Raw genomic sequence first — 15,610 nt, 5'->3', positions numbered from 1 at the left:
CTCTTTGCAGTATTTGACCTAAGACAAAAATCCCCAGTTCTCTGGAAAGATTGAGTGGGCAGTAAGTGGAGCTATAATGCACAGAGCTCTGGACCTGGAGTCAGGAAGACTCATCTTCATGAGTTCCAAATCTGACCTTAGCTATTTATTAGCTGTGTGACCTTGGACAAGTCACTTAACTCACTTTACTTCTGTTCCTCATCCCTAAAAGTGAGCTGGAAAAGGAAAAGGCAAATCCCCGCAGTATTTTAGCCAAAAACAAACAAACAAACTTTTAAATGGGGTCAGGAAGAATAGGATACAACCACACCACAACAGGAAGAGCAGAGCAGATTCCATGAAGGAGACTATATGGGAATTGGCTTTTGGAGAAAGGAAAGGACTTCACCAGATGGAAATGGGGGGAGTGGGCAAAGATGATGGGAGCAAATGAATAGTTAATATAAATTACAACCTGAGTGAAGCTTATGAAAAAGTGTTTTATAGATCTATGAGTTAATATTGTCCTGAATAAGGGTGTGGTGTTTTTTTCTCCTTTATTACTTTTTAGAGAGAAGAGCAGGTTCCATGGAGGAGACTACATGTGATGGGTTTTGGAGAAAGGAAAGGACTTCATCAAATGGAAATGGGGGGAGTGGGCAAAGATGATGGGAGCAAATGAATAATTAAGTAATAATTAATGTAGATTACAACATGTCAATCTTGTGTAAAAAAAGTGTTTTGTAGACCTATGAGTTAATATTGTCCTGAATGAGGAGATTTTTTTCTCCTTTATTACTTTTTCTTTTCATTTAAAGGAGTTTCCAACTGTAAAAGACCAACTCGAGTTCATTAGCAACACAGTTAAGTTGATTCATGTGGTTTTACGTTTGGGGAAAGGAACGCTTTAGGGTTCGGGCCGTTTCTGCTCCTCGTACAAGCCCACTGAACAGCACACCTCCTGGGAGGGGACGGAATGTCCGCGGGAAGTGCTTATTATCTTGGAAAGCCTGGGAAGGCCGCTTATTAGAGGCTGCCCTGCCCACGTCTGTCTGCAAGCAAGACTTTCCCCCCACCCCCCTCCTCCCGCAGCTGTCGTCTGATCTGACGCTGGAGCTTTGAACGTAGCTCTCTTGAGTGCCAGATGTGGAGGAAGACTAAAAATAATCTCCCAGACTATCACTAAGAGCGAACCACGTGCTCGGGGTGAGCCCAGGACCCAAGGACCCCGGTTCAAGTGGAATCAAGTCCCCCAGCGCGTGGCCCCATCGCTGAGCTCCGGGCAGGACCCAAGAGTGGGAGCTGGTCCTTCCCAGCCTGCTCCCCGCCCACCCCGCTCGGGGCTGCCCTCCTCCGCTCTGAACCCTTCACAACTTGGGTTCTGCTTTCTGCATCGCCTGGGAAGAAAATGGACCCCGGGAGCCACAGACAAGGAAGGCGCGCCCGAGGCTGGGGAACAAAAGTCTTTCCCCACACTCTCTGCATCGTGGTGTTGCTATTAGACCCGTGTTCTGCAAGAGGCTTGTGGAAACGGGCGGTGCACCTGAAGTTGGCGGAGAAATCCCAAGTAAGTACCTGGATGAGGGCGGAGGAGGTGTTACCTGGCCCTGGGTGGGACGGCATCTGGAGGAGCTGGCCCGGGCGTATACATTCCCAAATGGTGGGAAGGGAGGATAAGCAGGGACTGGAAAGTCGATTGTTAAATTTTCGGTGTGAACTTTTACACCTGGGAATTGTGCGAATTGCAAACCAGGGCTTGATTGATTGCTTTGTTGGTTGTCTGGATTTAAGAAAGTGATGCAGAAAATGTTGAAAATGTAGATTAAATTTAAAAGTGTGTTCTGCATCTGAATGTTGAACATTGACTTTGTGGGGATAAAATAATACAAACATCTGTGCTATACTATATTACCCAGAAGTGCATTAGAAAGTTAAAAAAAAAAAAAAAGCCAGATTATGTGAGATCCAGTCGGTATGACTGGACAGCATGTGGGACACAGATCAGGAAAGTCTTTCTGGAGAAGGTAGAATTTGAGATGGGCTTTGGTGGAAAAAACTTTGGTGGACGCTGAAGAAGTGGATTCAAATCACAGTCCCTGCTTAGACCTGTGTGTATGAGTGACCTCTTTGAAGCTCAAGTTTTCTCCTCTGTTAAATGAGGGAATTGGACTAAATGATCTAAAAATAATGGATGGAACTTCAATAAGCAAAGGGAACGGAGGGAATTCCAGGGGTAGGTAATAATGTGAGCCAGAACCTTTGTGGGGAAGGGTGGATTTTGAGGGTAGGAATTCGTTGGTGCATGGATTTAATACAAAGAAGTAATATGAAGTTAAGCTGATAAAATAGAACAACATGAAAACAGTGTATGAATTTGCTATTGACTCAGTAAGCAATTGCTCACTCATTTTCTTTCTTTTTTTCCTGAGGCAATTAAGGTTAAGTGACTTGCCCAGGGTCACACAGCCAGGAATGCTAAATGTCTGAGGTCACATTTGAACTCAGGTCCTCCTGACTTCAGGGCTGGTGCTCTATCCACTGCATCAACTAGCTGGTTGTTCACTCATTTTCAATTGTGTTTCACTAAGATTCCATTTGGGGTTTTATTGGCAGAGCTACTCCAATGGTTTGCCATTCCCTTCTTCAGTTCACTTTTATAAATGAGGAAACTGAGGCAAACAGGATTAAATGATTTGCCCAGGGCCACATGGCTAATAAGTATCTGAGGCCAGATTTGAACTCAGGAAGAGTTTTCTTGACTTCAGGACTGGCACTCTATCCATTGTGCCATTTAGCTTCCCCTGGGAAGCAATAGGGAGCCACAGCAGATTTTCCTAGTTGAAAGTTGATATAAACTGAGATACATAGATATATATGGATATATACACACATACATATATGTATATATGTGTACTCACACATATATACATGTGTCCACATATATAAAACACATATTTGTGTATGTGGGTGGGTATGCATGTGTGGATGTGTATGATTTGGATGGCAGAGTGATGTGAAGACTATCCAGGGAAAAAGGAAGAAATTAAAGTAAATATATGACAGGAAAAATGTGCCTTTTAAAAAAATGTATAACTTGAAGAGCTCCCAAAATAAGGAGATTTATCTGAAGGACCAAAGTGTGTTGAAACTGAATGTTTTGTCTTACCCAAAGAATCTACTAACATTTCAGATTTCCACAATATGTAAAACACTCTTGCTTGTGCTGTGGAGTTACAGAGATGTATCAGGTACTTCTAATGCCCTTGAGGAACTTGTAGTTTTATAAAAATGATGCGACCTGGATACAGAAAAAAAGACTACTTTGGTATAAGGTATATGGTAATGGGTGATCTGTGCCAACTGGGGGGATTAGGGAGCAAATGGTGAAAGACCATTGTGGTCAGGGAGTAGCACCTGACATAGACCTTGAAGGGTGGACAGTGATTAATGGGAGAAGAAAGAACATCCCTTAAAGTAGCAAGATGGGAAAAAGTTGGGAAGGCAATGAGCCAGTCTGGCTGGAGCGGAGAGTGTTCTCCCTTCTGAGTCTCCTCTGTGCCCTTTCTTCTCTCTCTCCTGACAAGAAGATTTATTTCTGTGATTTATATAGAGCCCTTTATTCCTAAGAATTCAAAGGGCTTTCTCATATATCATCCAATGATATTTCCCAGATAAACTCAATGGAAAAGATTTTATCATCCCCATTGGAAGGAGTTGGCAATATCTATAAGGAAGGAAATAACTTTTGTAAATGTTGGCCAATGTAAAACTGGTGACCCAAATTAATTGAAAGATATGCTAGAAAAACCACGAAATTGGGAGCTCAAAGATCTACTCAGCCGCCACAATGTACTAGCTCTGGGTTTCAAATTTCCTATGTGTAAGATGGTTGACTTTCAAACTTTCTCCCAACTCAAAATCTTTGATCAAAAATTGCACGAGTTACCAATCTTTTTAGGTAGAGAAAGTTTCCAAAGCTGTCATATATGTGAGACATTTAACTTGGACCCAGGTCTTGAACCCTGAAAGTCATATCTCTAGCTAATTCTGTGCTATCCCTTTGTTGATAATATATCATAGGAATGTGGATTTAGGACTGATAAGGACCTTAGAGATCATCTATTCAGACTCTTTACTTTTACAGATGAGGAGACTAAGGCCCAAGGGGTTAAAGGATTTATCCAAAGTCATGCAGAGGGGCTTTGAACTCAGGTTGTCTAACCCCAAATCCAGAACTATGCCCATAACTAAGGTACTGACTCAATAGTCTTTTGCAATGTAGTCATATGCTCTCTTTAGTGACACAGACCTGACCCAGGGGTAAACACTTATCACATTGGCTTCGCCCTATTATGCTTGGCCTGGGATCTATGCAAACAGAAAGGAGAAGGGAAGAAGGGAGGGGGAGAGAAAAAGAAGGAAAGAAGAAAGGAAGGGAGGAAGGAAGGGAGGGAGGAAAGGAGAGAGGGAGAGAGGGAGCAAGGGAGAGGAGAGAGAAAGGGAGGAAGGAAGAAAGAAAAAGAAGAAAGAAAGAAAGAAAGAAAGAAAGAAAGAAAGAAAGAAAGAAAGAAAGAAAGAAAGAAAGAAAGGAAGGAAGGAAGGAAGGAAGGAAGAAGGGAAGAGAGGGAGGAAGAAAAATAGAAATGAAGAAAGAAAGAAAGGAAGGAAGGAAGAAGGGAAGAGAGGGAGGAAGAAAAATAGAAATGAAGAAAGAAAGAAAGGAAGGAAGGAAGGAAGGAAGGAAGGAAGGAAGAAGGGAAGAGAGGGAGGAAGAAAAATAGAAATGAAGAAAGAAAGAAAGAAAAAGGAAGGAAGGAGGGAAGGAAGGAAGAAGGGAGGGAAGGAAAGAAAAAAAGGTGGAAAGGAGGGAGGGAGGGAGAAAAGGAAAGGAGAAACAGAGTACATTAGAAAAGGACAGAGGAAGGGAGGAAGAAAGAAAGAAAAGGAGAGAGAGGGAAGGAAGGAAGGAATAGGGAATAAAGACGGATGGTGCTGAATTCCCCAGACTGGCTTCTTAGGGGATGAAGTAATCCCAGTTGCAGAAGGCTCCCTGAGAGGGCCTGTGCCCCCTCCCTGGTCCTTGCAGCTTTATGAGTTTGCATTTACTCTTCAAAGTTTCTGTGAGAACTTGGCTGCAGCCCCTGAAGTTCCACCGCCTTGTTGGAAGGCTGATACCCAATAGGAAATCTTGCTAGGCTTTAGGGAGTTTGGCACAAACGGCCACCTTCGAGTGCCAGCTAATTTCCTGAGAGTGTCCAAGTTTGTGCTTCCATGTTGCTTGGTCCCGGCCTAGCCCAGGACCACAACGAGGGCACCCCACCAGGAGAGAAAAGCTCCGATGTTTTCCTGCCTCCCTCCCCCCCCCCCCACAAGCTCCAGAACACTGGCTTCTTCATATTTGGTCTCTTCTGATTACAATAGAAACCAAATACTTGAGGGTGTCTTGGAATAAAGCAGGAAGCATGTGTTTATAACAGTCGGATCACTTTCTGCAGAGATGGCCAGCTCAGGGAGCAAACGCTTGCTATTTTCAGAGCATCCCGAGGCTTCTCATGGCTCTTCATGTGCCGAGTGCTTCTCTGTCACGGGCTGGAAGACCCTGCCATTCCCTCTGGTGCCTTCAGTGGGGTGGACTGTAACGTGCTCTCCTGGCAGTTACAATTACTAGTCTGTCCTAGACCCACCAGAGTACCTTTGACCACTGTCCTTTGCAGTGTGAGCTCTACCCGGCTCGCCTCCTCTGAGGCCTTCTAAGGTCTCTGGCCACAATCTCTTGAATCTATAGCTTAATAACCGGTAGCGCACTCAAGAACAACCACGTGTAATCTTAAAAGCCTTTATTATACCTACTCACATAATGCCCTAACTGATGCCCTGACTTGTTGGTTCCCGAGTGAACACCTGGTCAGAAGACCCACGTGTTCACTACCAAAACCCTTACCTCTTTCGGCTACCCATCTTGGCTTGGCCACCCAGGCTAGGAGCCAGGGTGAACAGCAGGAGGTTAAAGAGCGCGGTTGCTGCCTGCAGTGGGCTTATATAGGGCCTGTGAGGTCACACACACAGCCAATCAGCGAGAGAGTCACCCATTACAAAACTATCTCAATATGGCCAGGATCCCGCCCAAGGGCAGTCCTAATATCCACAGAAATTACTTCTGGGCCTCAATCCCGATGCACTGTGTCCGCCCCTTTAAAGGGCCCTTACAATTCCCTTTCTCTTGTTTTGCGGGAACCGCACATCTCACCAAGCTAAACTTTTAGCACCAGCTATAGTTCACTTGGTCCATGAGATGACAGAGTGTTATGCCCAAGGAGGTACAAAGCAGCAGATCAGTAAACAGAAGTATGACAATGAGAACCAGGCTCAACAGTGGCCCAAATGTTCAACCCATTCATCAAAGTCATACTCGAGATAATAGGCCAAAGAGATTGGATGCCAATGAGGTAGGATGTCAACACTGAGGTGGGAAGTCAACAAGGTAAAACATCACAATTCTAGTTAACAAATATCAGTAGGTAGGTTGTCACAATTCTAGTTTCTTACAATTTTCTGTTGCACTTTTCACACTCCTAGAACAATTCTAGCTTATCACAATTCTCAATTGCACTTGTCACAATCCTAGAACAATTCTAGTTTATCACAATTCTCAATTGCACTTTTCACAATTCTAGAACAATTCTAGCTTATCACAATTCTCTATTGCACTTTTCACAATCCTAGAACAATTCTAGTTTATCACAATTCTCTATTGCACTTTTCATAATTCTAGAACAATTCTAGATTCACAGGTGCACATAAGCAAAGTCATGTCCAGTAACATTGTCTCAATAACAATGGCAGGTGGGTGTGTTGGTTTTTCACCCACTAATTTAAAAGCATAGTCCTTCAATAGAAAGCATAGGGCAAAGCCTCTTCCCAGGCCACCATATGGCAAGTGGCCACGGGAGAAGCAAACAGGCCCATTGTCCATTTACAGTCTTTATATTGCGTATCACCCAAAACAGTCCATTTCAGCTGCAACACTGGAACTGTGTCTGGTGTCTCTGGTCACGGTCAGGAGGGGCATTGCTGCCATCAGCGTCTGAAGGGCTGCGGACATCTGGCTGGTCCCTCTGGCCGGTTGTCTGGTCCTTCTCTTGGATCCCCAGGTTACAAATGTCTCTGGTGGGGATGAACTCTGCTGCTGGATCTGCACCTAGGAAGGAATGTCCCCGGGGCCCAACTTGGGCCTTTCCAAATGCCATCCAGGCCTTTCCACATCACAGTGGAAACAAAGTTGTTGTCAAAAAGATTAACAAGTCAGACAAAAGTCAGTCTGTCACTTAGCTGCACTTTCTGTGTATGCCCGAAGTGCATTGCTAAGGTAAAATGCAAAGAATTTAAAAATGTAAAACCAAAATAATTTAAAAGTGTAAAACCGAAATAGATTAAAAATATAAAACCAAAATAACTTTAAAATGTAAAATCAAAATACTTTGAAGATGTAAAATCAAAAATGTTTAAAAATGTAAAATCAAAATTTAAAAATTGTAAGCAATCACATATCCCAAAATTCCCTTCTCTTGTTTAGAAGAGAAGATCTTGGGGATAGTCTGTGCAGTAATGACTTTACTAGAACACTCGGCTATATCCCTGAATTCTTTTGCCTAAAAATCAAAGTTTGAGTTTCTGATACCGAATTGTACTCCAGGAGTGTGAATCAATAAATCTGATATTACTTTTCCTCCTGGGTCAAAGATCACACACTGTCTATTTATTCTAGTGATTAAAACAGCAATTTTCCAACCCATTCTAGACATAGACACTGTTTTATAAGTACCCGTAGGGGGTTGGGAAATCAAGCTCACCTGTGGAAGTGGAAAATCCACGAGGTAAGAAAAGAGGAGTTTCAACTCTCCAAAGACGATCCTAGCAGTTTTACAAGTATAAAACTCCACTCTCTCTAACTGCAAGGTCTTGTCCCTGTAAGGTTTCTTAGAAATTAACTCAACTGTATTTTTAAAACTTTTCTGATTATACTCAATACCCCACAATTCCTTTATGCCTTGGGGCATAAAGCCTACTCCGGTCCTTTGAAATGAAGACACAGGAGTTTTAAATGGATTAATGGGCAGTGCTGATAGTATTATCGCCCTTCCTTTTCCTCCTCCCCCTTCTCCCTTGGCCCAAGAAGGTGAGGCAGAGGGAAGAATTGGAAAATTCCCCAAAGGCTGATTTAAGATCAAACCTGAGCTTTGCACATAAAAAGAACTAAACTTCTTCTCAATGAAAGAGTAATCAATAAATTCCTTAAAACAACAATGCACAAGGTAAACCAACAAAACGCTAAGAAGAATTTCTACAACTGAAGTCCATGTGATTCGTTTATTTCCTTCCTTAGTTTCTGCCACTGGTTTGAACTCTTCCTGTTCTATCTGTAGTAACCTAGCTTTTTCTTCTTTCTCTATCTCCATCTGTAGTTTAACCTGCAATTCCAGCAACTCTTGCTGTGGCATTTTATACTCTCTACTGTCATACAATCGCATTAGCTCTAGGTTGCTCCCTCTCCTAGCTCTATTTACTGGGTGTGGGGATAGCCTTCTGGGAGCTTGACTACAAGCTTCCTGCTGTTCTTCAGTGGCGATCTTTGTTAAAAGATCTTCCATCTGGCTCTTTAACCTCTTTATATAATAAGCATTATGTTCAGCTGTGTCCTTGAGTCTGATCCCAGAGTTACCTGGGTCCATATTGCTTCTCTGTCTTCCCTCTTAAGTGGCGTTTCTACCGGATCTTTCAGAATCTTAATTCTGAATATTAAATATTTTCAAAACCTGATAATTTCTGATGCGTCCACGTTGAGCGCCATTTGTAACGTGCTCTCCTGGCAGTTACAATTACTAGTCTGTCCTAGACCCACCAGAGTACCTTTGACCACTGTCCTTTGCAGTGTGAGCTCTACCCGGCTCGCCTCCTCTGAGGCCTTCTAAGGTCTCTGGCCACAATCTCTTGAATCTATAGCTTAATAACCAGTAGCGCACTCAAGAACAACCACGTGTAATCTTAAAAGCCTTTATTATACCTACTCACATAATGCCCTAACTGATGCCCTGACTTGTTGGTTCCCGAGTGAACACCTGGTCAGAAGACCCACGTGTTCAATACCAAAATCCTTACCTCTTTTGGCTATCCATCTTGGCTTGGCCACCCAGGCTAGGAAGCCAAGGTGAAGAATGCCAGGTTAAAGAGGGCGATTGCTGCCTGCAGTGGGCTTACATAGGGCCTGTGAGGTCACACACACAGCCAATCAGCGAGAGAGTCACCCATTAGGAAGCTATCTCAATATGGCCAGGATCCCGCCCAAGGGCAGTCCTAATATCCACAGAAATTACTTCCGGACCACTCAATCTCCCGATTTGCTGTGCCCACCACTGAAAGAACCTGGCAGTTATGGCGCTTGACCCATGGACATCAAAAACTGTTGGACTTGAAAATCCTCAGGAATCATTGGATTCTCTGAGACATCATAAGACTATTGTAGGACTGAAATCCTCAGGAATCATCTGAGACATCATAAGACTATTGTAGGACTGAAATCCTCAGGAATCATTGGATTCTCTGAGACATCATAAGACTATTGTAGGACTGAAATCCTCAGGAATCATTGGATTCTCTGAGACATCATAAGACTATTGTAGGACTGAAATCCTCAGGAATCATTGGATTCTCTGAGACATCATAAGACTATTGTAGGACTGAAAGTCCTCAGGAATCATTGGATTCTCTGAGACATCATAAGACTATTGTAGGACTGAAAGTCCTCAGGAATCATTGGATTCTCTGAGGCATCATAAGACTGTTGCTGGACTTCAAAAACTTGTGGGGATCATTGGATTCCCTAACATATAAAAAGACTGATGTGGTATTTCAAAAACTTGTGGGGATCATTGGATTCCCTAACAGTGAAGCAATGGACAATAGATTGGTTTTGGACTATTTCTTGGTTGCTGAAGAAGGGGTATGTGTGTCTGGTGTCTACATACCCTCCTTCTAGGACTTCTGGAAATCTCTTACAATACCATGTTGATTTATATTGTTTGTTATATCACTATTTGCATGTACAATTCCTGTTTGTTACACCACATCGAGTCTGCACTGATTGTGGGGAGAGTCACCACTAATAGCCTCTGCGTTATTGCTATGTGCTTGTGTAATAACTCCCATGCTGATGGGTTTGTGCATACTTGTCTCTAATAAGGCCCTTCAATCCAGAAACCCGCTAGCAAATCCCCACTTCTCTTTGGTGCTTCTCATCTCCCTTCCTGAGATGTCAGGGAGGGCGTGATTATCTCCTTTTTAGTGCTTTCATCTCCCCTCCTGAGAAGTCAGGGGGGACGTGATCACATCCTTTTTGGGGTTCTCATCTCCCTGAAAGGTCAGGGATGGCGCGACCTCCTGTGGTCTAAAACAAAAGAAAGCGGGAGATGTAAAGGGCTAGAACTGAGCAATGCACTTGGATGATGAAGCACGTGAGACTAATTGCCAATTGGACGGTTCTCTATTAACTTGTTTAAGATTGACCCTCCCCAGCTGTTCTGTGCTGACTTGATTGGTGAGACAAAGAGAGGGAAGTGACTTGTGTGGGAGGAGCAAGAGAAACTTGGGTGGTGGAACTCACGCTCACTTGCACTCGTGACCTGGCGTTGGAGGCGACGGTAAAGATCTAGAATAAAGACGTTTAGTGATCCTGACTCTTGCTGATTTCTGGAAAGATAGAGTTCCAGCAGTGGACCAGGCAGAGATTTCTAGGCCAAAACTCAGCATCTTGCCCAATGGGCTAGTTAGTATCAGGCAAACCCCTGAAGTGAAAACTTGGGAGGGAAAAAGAAGCAATGTATGAAAAATGCAGGAGCCAAAAAGGCAGCTACGGGTGTAGTGATTAAGACCTAGAACTGGAGTCCAGAAGCCCTGAGTTCAAGCCATTCCAAGATACTGTGTGATCATGGGCAAGTCACTTAACTTTACTCTGCCTGTTTCGTCATCTTAAAATGGAAATAATAGGGGCAGCTAGGTGGAGTAGTGGATAGAGCACCAGCCCTGAATTCAGGAGGACTCCAGTTCAAATTTGGTCTCACTTAACACCTCCTAGCTCTGTGACCCTGGGCAAGTCACTTAACCCCAGCCTCAGAAAAAAAAAAAATGGAAATAATAAAAGCACTTCCCTTAAGAGTTATTGTGAATATCAAATGAATTAAAGTATGTATAGTGTATTGTAAATTTTAAAGCCATATACAAATGCTTGATTTTATTATAATAATAAAATAATTATAACATAATTAAATAATATTACAAATATTAACTAGATATTAAATAACAAATAATAGATATAAATATGGCTACCTAAATATTAGCTATGATTATTGTAATAATAATTATTATAATTTGATTACTTTAAATATCATATATAAAGGGGCAGCTAGGTGGCGCAGTGGATAGAGCACCAACCTTTTATAGGAGGACCTGAATTCAAATCCGGTCTCAGACACTTAACACTTCCTAGCTATGTGACCCTGGGCAAGTCACTTAACCCCAGCCTCAGGAGGAAAAAAAATATCATATGTAAGCTCTTTATACTCATTATTATTGTTATAATTATTAATAATTACAACACATTTTAAATAATATACAAGCCCCATAAAAATTAGCTGTTATAATAGCAATAATTATAATATCAAATAAAGTATATATAATAATTTTATGTACAAATAATGTTGCTCTATATCTATGATCCTATTCCCACAGAGTTGGGGGAAGTGAAGTAATATATGTAATAATAATAATAAATATGCAATAATAACAAAATATGTAATGTGATAATAAAATATGTAATTAGATATGTAAAGATATTAATGGGAAAATATAAAATATCAAATGATTGGCAGCTCATTCTATTAAAACATAGTATGGTAGAAATCAACATAGTGCAATATGGAGTCATATTGCCTGAGTTCAAATCCAAGTTCTGTTCCTTAATAATTCTATCCCATTGTGAATAGAAGAACTTCCAGTGTGAAAAGTCCAGGCTGAAGAGGTTTCTGGGGCTTAATGGAGGAAGTCTGGAAAGTTAGGAGAACAGCCTGGCATGGGAATTTGAAATGAGAAGTCACATAACAGCCTGTTAGAACAAGATGGGATCTTGTATCAGCTAGTTCAACCTCTGCATTTTCCAAATGAGGAAACTGAGAGAGTCCCAGAGAAGGGATATGTTTTAGCCTTTTAGGTGAGGAGTTGAGCTAGAACCAGCTCTCCTGATTTCCAGTCTTTCTCGGTTTTTATTTCACAGTAGTAAGTATATAATTTCTCCTTGTGTGGGCTCCAACCCAGAACAGCCCTAGGGCAAATTCTGGTCTTTCAAAAATAACAGAGTAGTGAGTACTGGGAAGAAGTGTCTGTGAATTTGTTCTGACCCGTGAGATTTTTGTTCCGCAGAGAAATGTAGTCAGGCATTTGACGTCTGAATTCCAGAGGAAGTATAAATAATGTTTGGACAAAAACTGGCTTGCTTTCTCAATCAAGAAAGATTGTCGTTTTTATTAGATAGGTCTTTAGGTCTGTTATAATCTTCCAGAGAAGGTCAAGGGCCTCCTCTGGGGGAGATAAAGAGGCTAGGGAGAGCAGACTGTCATTTCCTGTGATTTCCTCCAAATGTTCCTCCTTATTAGCCTCAGAGTTAAGTAACCAAATTGGTCTTCCCCAGTGGGACTTTTTCTCTCCTTTATTCTTTCCCAAGTTTATCTCAGTTTGTAAATCTCTTTGGAGTTTGAGATTGAGCCTTTCCCAAGCTTTGAGACCTCCAGTCAAAGAAAAATATCCAAAATACTGTTATTTATCCTTCATTCTTGAAGAGAACCTTGATATCAGGGAGGTGGTGCCTGATTTGCTTGTGATTTAGATTGAAGAGAGGGAGGGCTGTGCAAAGTCATCAGCCTCATTTTCTCCTCCAGAGTCATCTGGGTCCAGTGGCAAGATGTAGAGCAGGAGGACTGAAGATGGCCTCTCCAGAAAGTCACAAATTCTGAATAAACCTGAGCCCAGAGTTTAAAGCTAGAAAATTCAGATTAAGGACAAGCAGTATTTATGCTCACAAGACATTTTGAAAATAGACTCAGAAAGAAAGCAAGTCCTTCTAGGGATCGTGATTGAAGGCTCCAAGCCAGCATGAGCTGGATACGGAAGTTTGAGCACTTGGGTTTGAACTCAGCCTTTGGTACTGCTACCTCTTAGAGGTGTGATACTGGGCAAATTGCTTCCTGCAGTCTCCTCCCTTGTAAATGGCATGACTGGATTAGGGATTCTTAATGAAAGGGTCCATAAATTTTTTTTCCTTTTAAATATTTTGATAACCATATTTCAATATCATCCATTTTCTTTGTAATGCTATATATTTTTGTTATGCATTTAAAAATACAATTGTGAGATGGGGTCCACAGACTTGCTTGACCAGGCAACCAGAGGGTTTCAGGACACAAACAGTTGAGACTCCCTAGACTAAATGATTGCTTTGATGTGGTTTGAAGACCAAAATGATGTAGGAAATGTAGACACCAAATAATGGTAGGCTCAAAAATTTGGGTTCTGTCATGTGAAGAATTCACAGTGGCCATTCTTTTTGGCAAAAGGTAGATTTCTTTAGGGGAAGAAGTTACAGACAAAAAGAAGGGATACAATAGACATCAGGAATGGCAAATATGAAATAGAGTGGAGAACAAATGAAAGATAAGTTCCTCAGTGGAATTCACAATTATCCAGTAGAAAGGAAGTAGAAAGGGAGGTCATGCCTTTGGCTGATAGACTAAAAGAGTTAGTTAGCTGTGATAAGTAGAAATGGGGTTGGGAAGCATAGTGGAGTTAGGGGAGATACCACGTGGCATGGGGGAAGGAAAAAGGCACCACAAGGCAGACTGCCATGGCACTGACCCAAAGGAAGGCAGCAATTATGGGCCATCCCATAAGTAGATTTTTTAGGGAAAATTTAACTTCAGGAACATGACTGAGATTTCTACAGAGAGTGGGTCTCAGGCGTTTGAGACAACTTGGATCTCAGACTGGACCACCTCCCCAGAGGATGGGACCATGGAGCTAAACTACCTTCTGACTGCTTGGATCAGGGATCAATTCTTTAGTTTCTCTTGGTCTAAAACACCATTCAGGATCTTCACCTTCAAGTCCTAATAGTCATTCAACAAACATTTGTTAAGCATTCACTGTATATCTGGCACTCTGCTAGGTGCTGTTAATACAAAAAAAAAAAAAAAAAAAAAAAAAAGGAACAATAGCCTTTGCCTTTATGGAATCTACATTCTATCTGAGGGGATAACCTCTATGTATCTAATACTTAATAACAGTAACTACTGTTATTATGGGAGTCAGTACAAAACCACAGAGATGGGAAATAGAATATAAGTGCTTGAAACATTCTAACAAAGTTTTGTGATCCTAAATGTGCAAAGTGAATTTTATTCTTTTTAAAAATGATTGGTTCTGTTTAATATATATTGGATTACTTGCTGTCTAGGGGGTGGGAAGAGGAGGGCAAAAAATTTGGGACACAAGTTTTTGCAAGGTGAATGTTGAAAATTATGCATGTGTTTTGAAAATAAAAAGCTCTAAAAAAAAAGAAAAGAAAAATGATGTGGTCTTTGTTTACATCTCAATCATTTTCTGATATATTTGTCTACAAACATACATCCAATTAACTTTCCCTTGTAACTGAGAAAAACAATTACCTTTTTAACAAAGAGGAATAGTCATTACTTCAGTGACTGGGCTTGTAATATTCCTCATAACCATGTTCCCCCATATCACTAATGAAAGGGTAAAAGCATTTTTCTTTTTCTCTTCCTCAGGGCCAAGATCGTACCTCATTTACTTTAGTTCAGGATTCTTTTCACTTATAGTTCTATAAATTAGAATTTTAGGTAGCACAGAGGATAGCAAGAGCCTCAGGCCTACAACCAGGAAGACTCATCTTTCTGAATTGAAATCTGGCCTCAGATGCTTACTATCTGTGTGATGCTAGGCAAGTCACTTAATCTCTGTTTGCCTCAGTTTCCTCATCTGTAAAATGAGTTGAAGAAAGAAGTGATAAAACAGTCTGCTATCTCTCTCAAGAAAACTATTAAAAGGGGTCATAAAGAATTTGACACAATTGAAAATGACTGAATAATAAAGTCAAATTATGTTGTTGGGTATGTTTTCTTTGTTTAACAGGTTGCATTTTAATAAAGGATTTTATCTGTTTAAAGCTCATGGCCTTGTGAATAGTGAATTTTTAGATGCATGAATTTCATTTTCACCTGAGATTTGTCTGTTAGATGTATGTTAAACTAGTGATGTCCAATCCCAGTGGCACGGGTTTCTGGTATTCTGATATTTTACCTAAGCTTCATCACAGAAGGAACAGTGGGTGAGGATTCAGACCTGGAACTATAATCCTGGCTCTCTCTGCACATGCACTGTGTATGACCTTGGAAAAGTCACATTTTCTTTGTGGTATTTAATCTCCTCCTCTAAAAAATAAACAGGTTAGATTGGCTAATGAATCATGTTTATGGAAAACTTTTTTCCCAGCAGCCCTGTGAAATGGTGTGTA

General features: G+C 41.4%; 1 protein-coding gene and 1 long non-coding RNA gene across 4 annotated transcripts in view; one reads left to right on the top strand and one right to left on the bottom strand.

The window, feature by feature from the left end:
• Positions 1 to 1,003: 1,003 nt before the first annotated feature.
• WFDC1 (WAP four-disulfide core domain 1) overlaps positions 1,004 to 15,610 on the top strand; it is a 40,704-nt gene continuing 26,097 nt past the window's right edge. For 2 of the 3 annotated variants that reach the window (XM_074286340.1, XM_074286341.1), the window contains exon 1: positions 1,034 to 1,546. In XM_074286340.1, coding sequence (XP_074142441.1) covers positions 1,388 to 1,546 — 159 coding nt within the window. In that variant the 5' untranslated portion in view covers positions 1,034 to 1,387. Of the gene's footprint in view, positions 1,547 to 15,610 lie in introns of all 3 variants that reach the window. The other variant, XM_074286339.1, reaches the window with a different exon arrangement.
• LOC141554443 (uncharacterized) lies at positions 2,225 to 4,785 on the bottom strand. Its single transcript, XR_012485873.1, has 2 exons — positions 3,893 to 4,785; positions 2,225 to 3,339 (listed from the first exon to the last, which is right to left on the bottom strand). It is a non-coding gene; the product is annotated as an uncharacterized LOC141554443 (long non-coding RNA).

Source organism: Sminthopsis crassicaudata, chromosome 2 (genome assembly GCF_048593235.1).
Source record: "Sminthopsis crassicaudata isolate SCR6 chromosome 2, ASM4859323v1, whole genome shotgun sequence".
In the NCBI taxonomy this organism is placed as follows: domain Eukaryota; kingdom Metazoa; phylum Chordata; class Mammalia; order Dasyuromorphia; family Dasyuridae; genus Sminthopsis; species Sminthopsis crassicaudata.
The sequence above is the reverse complement of the archived record's forward strand: the minus strand, read 5'-3'. Positions and strand labels throughout refer to the sequence as shown.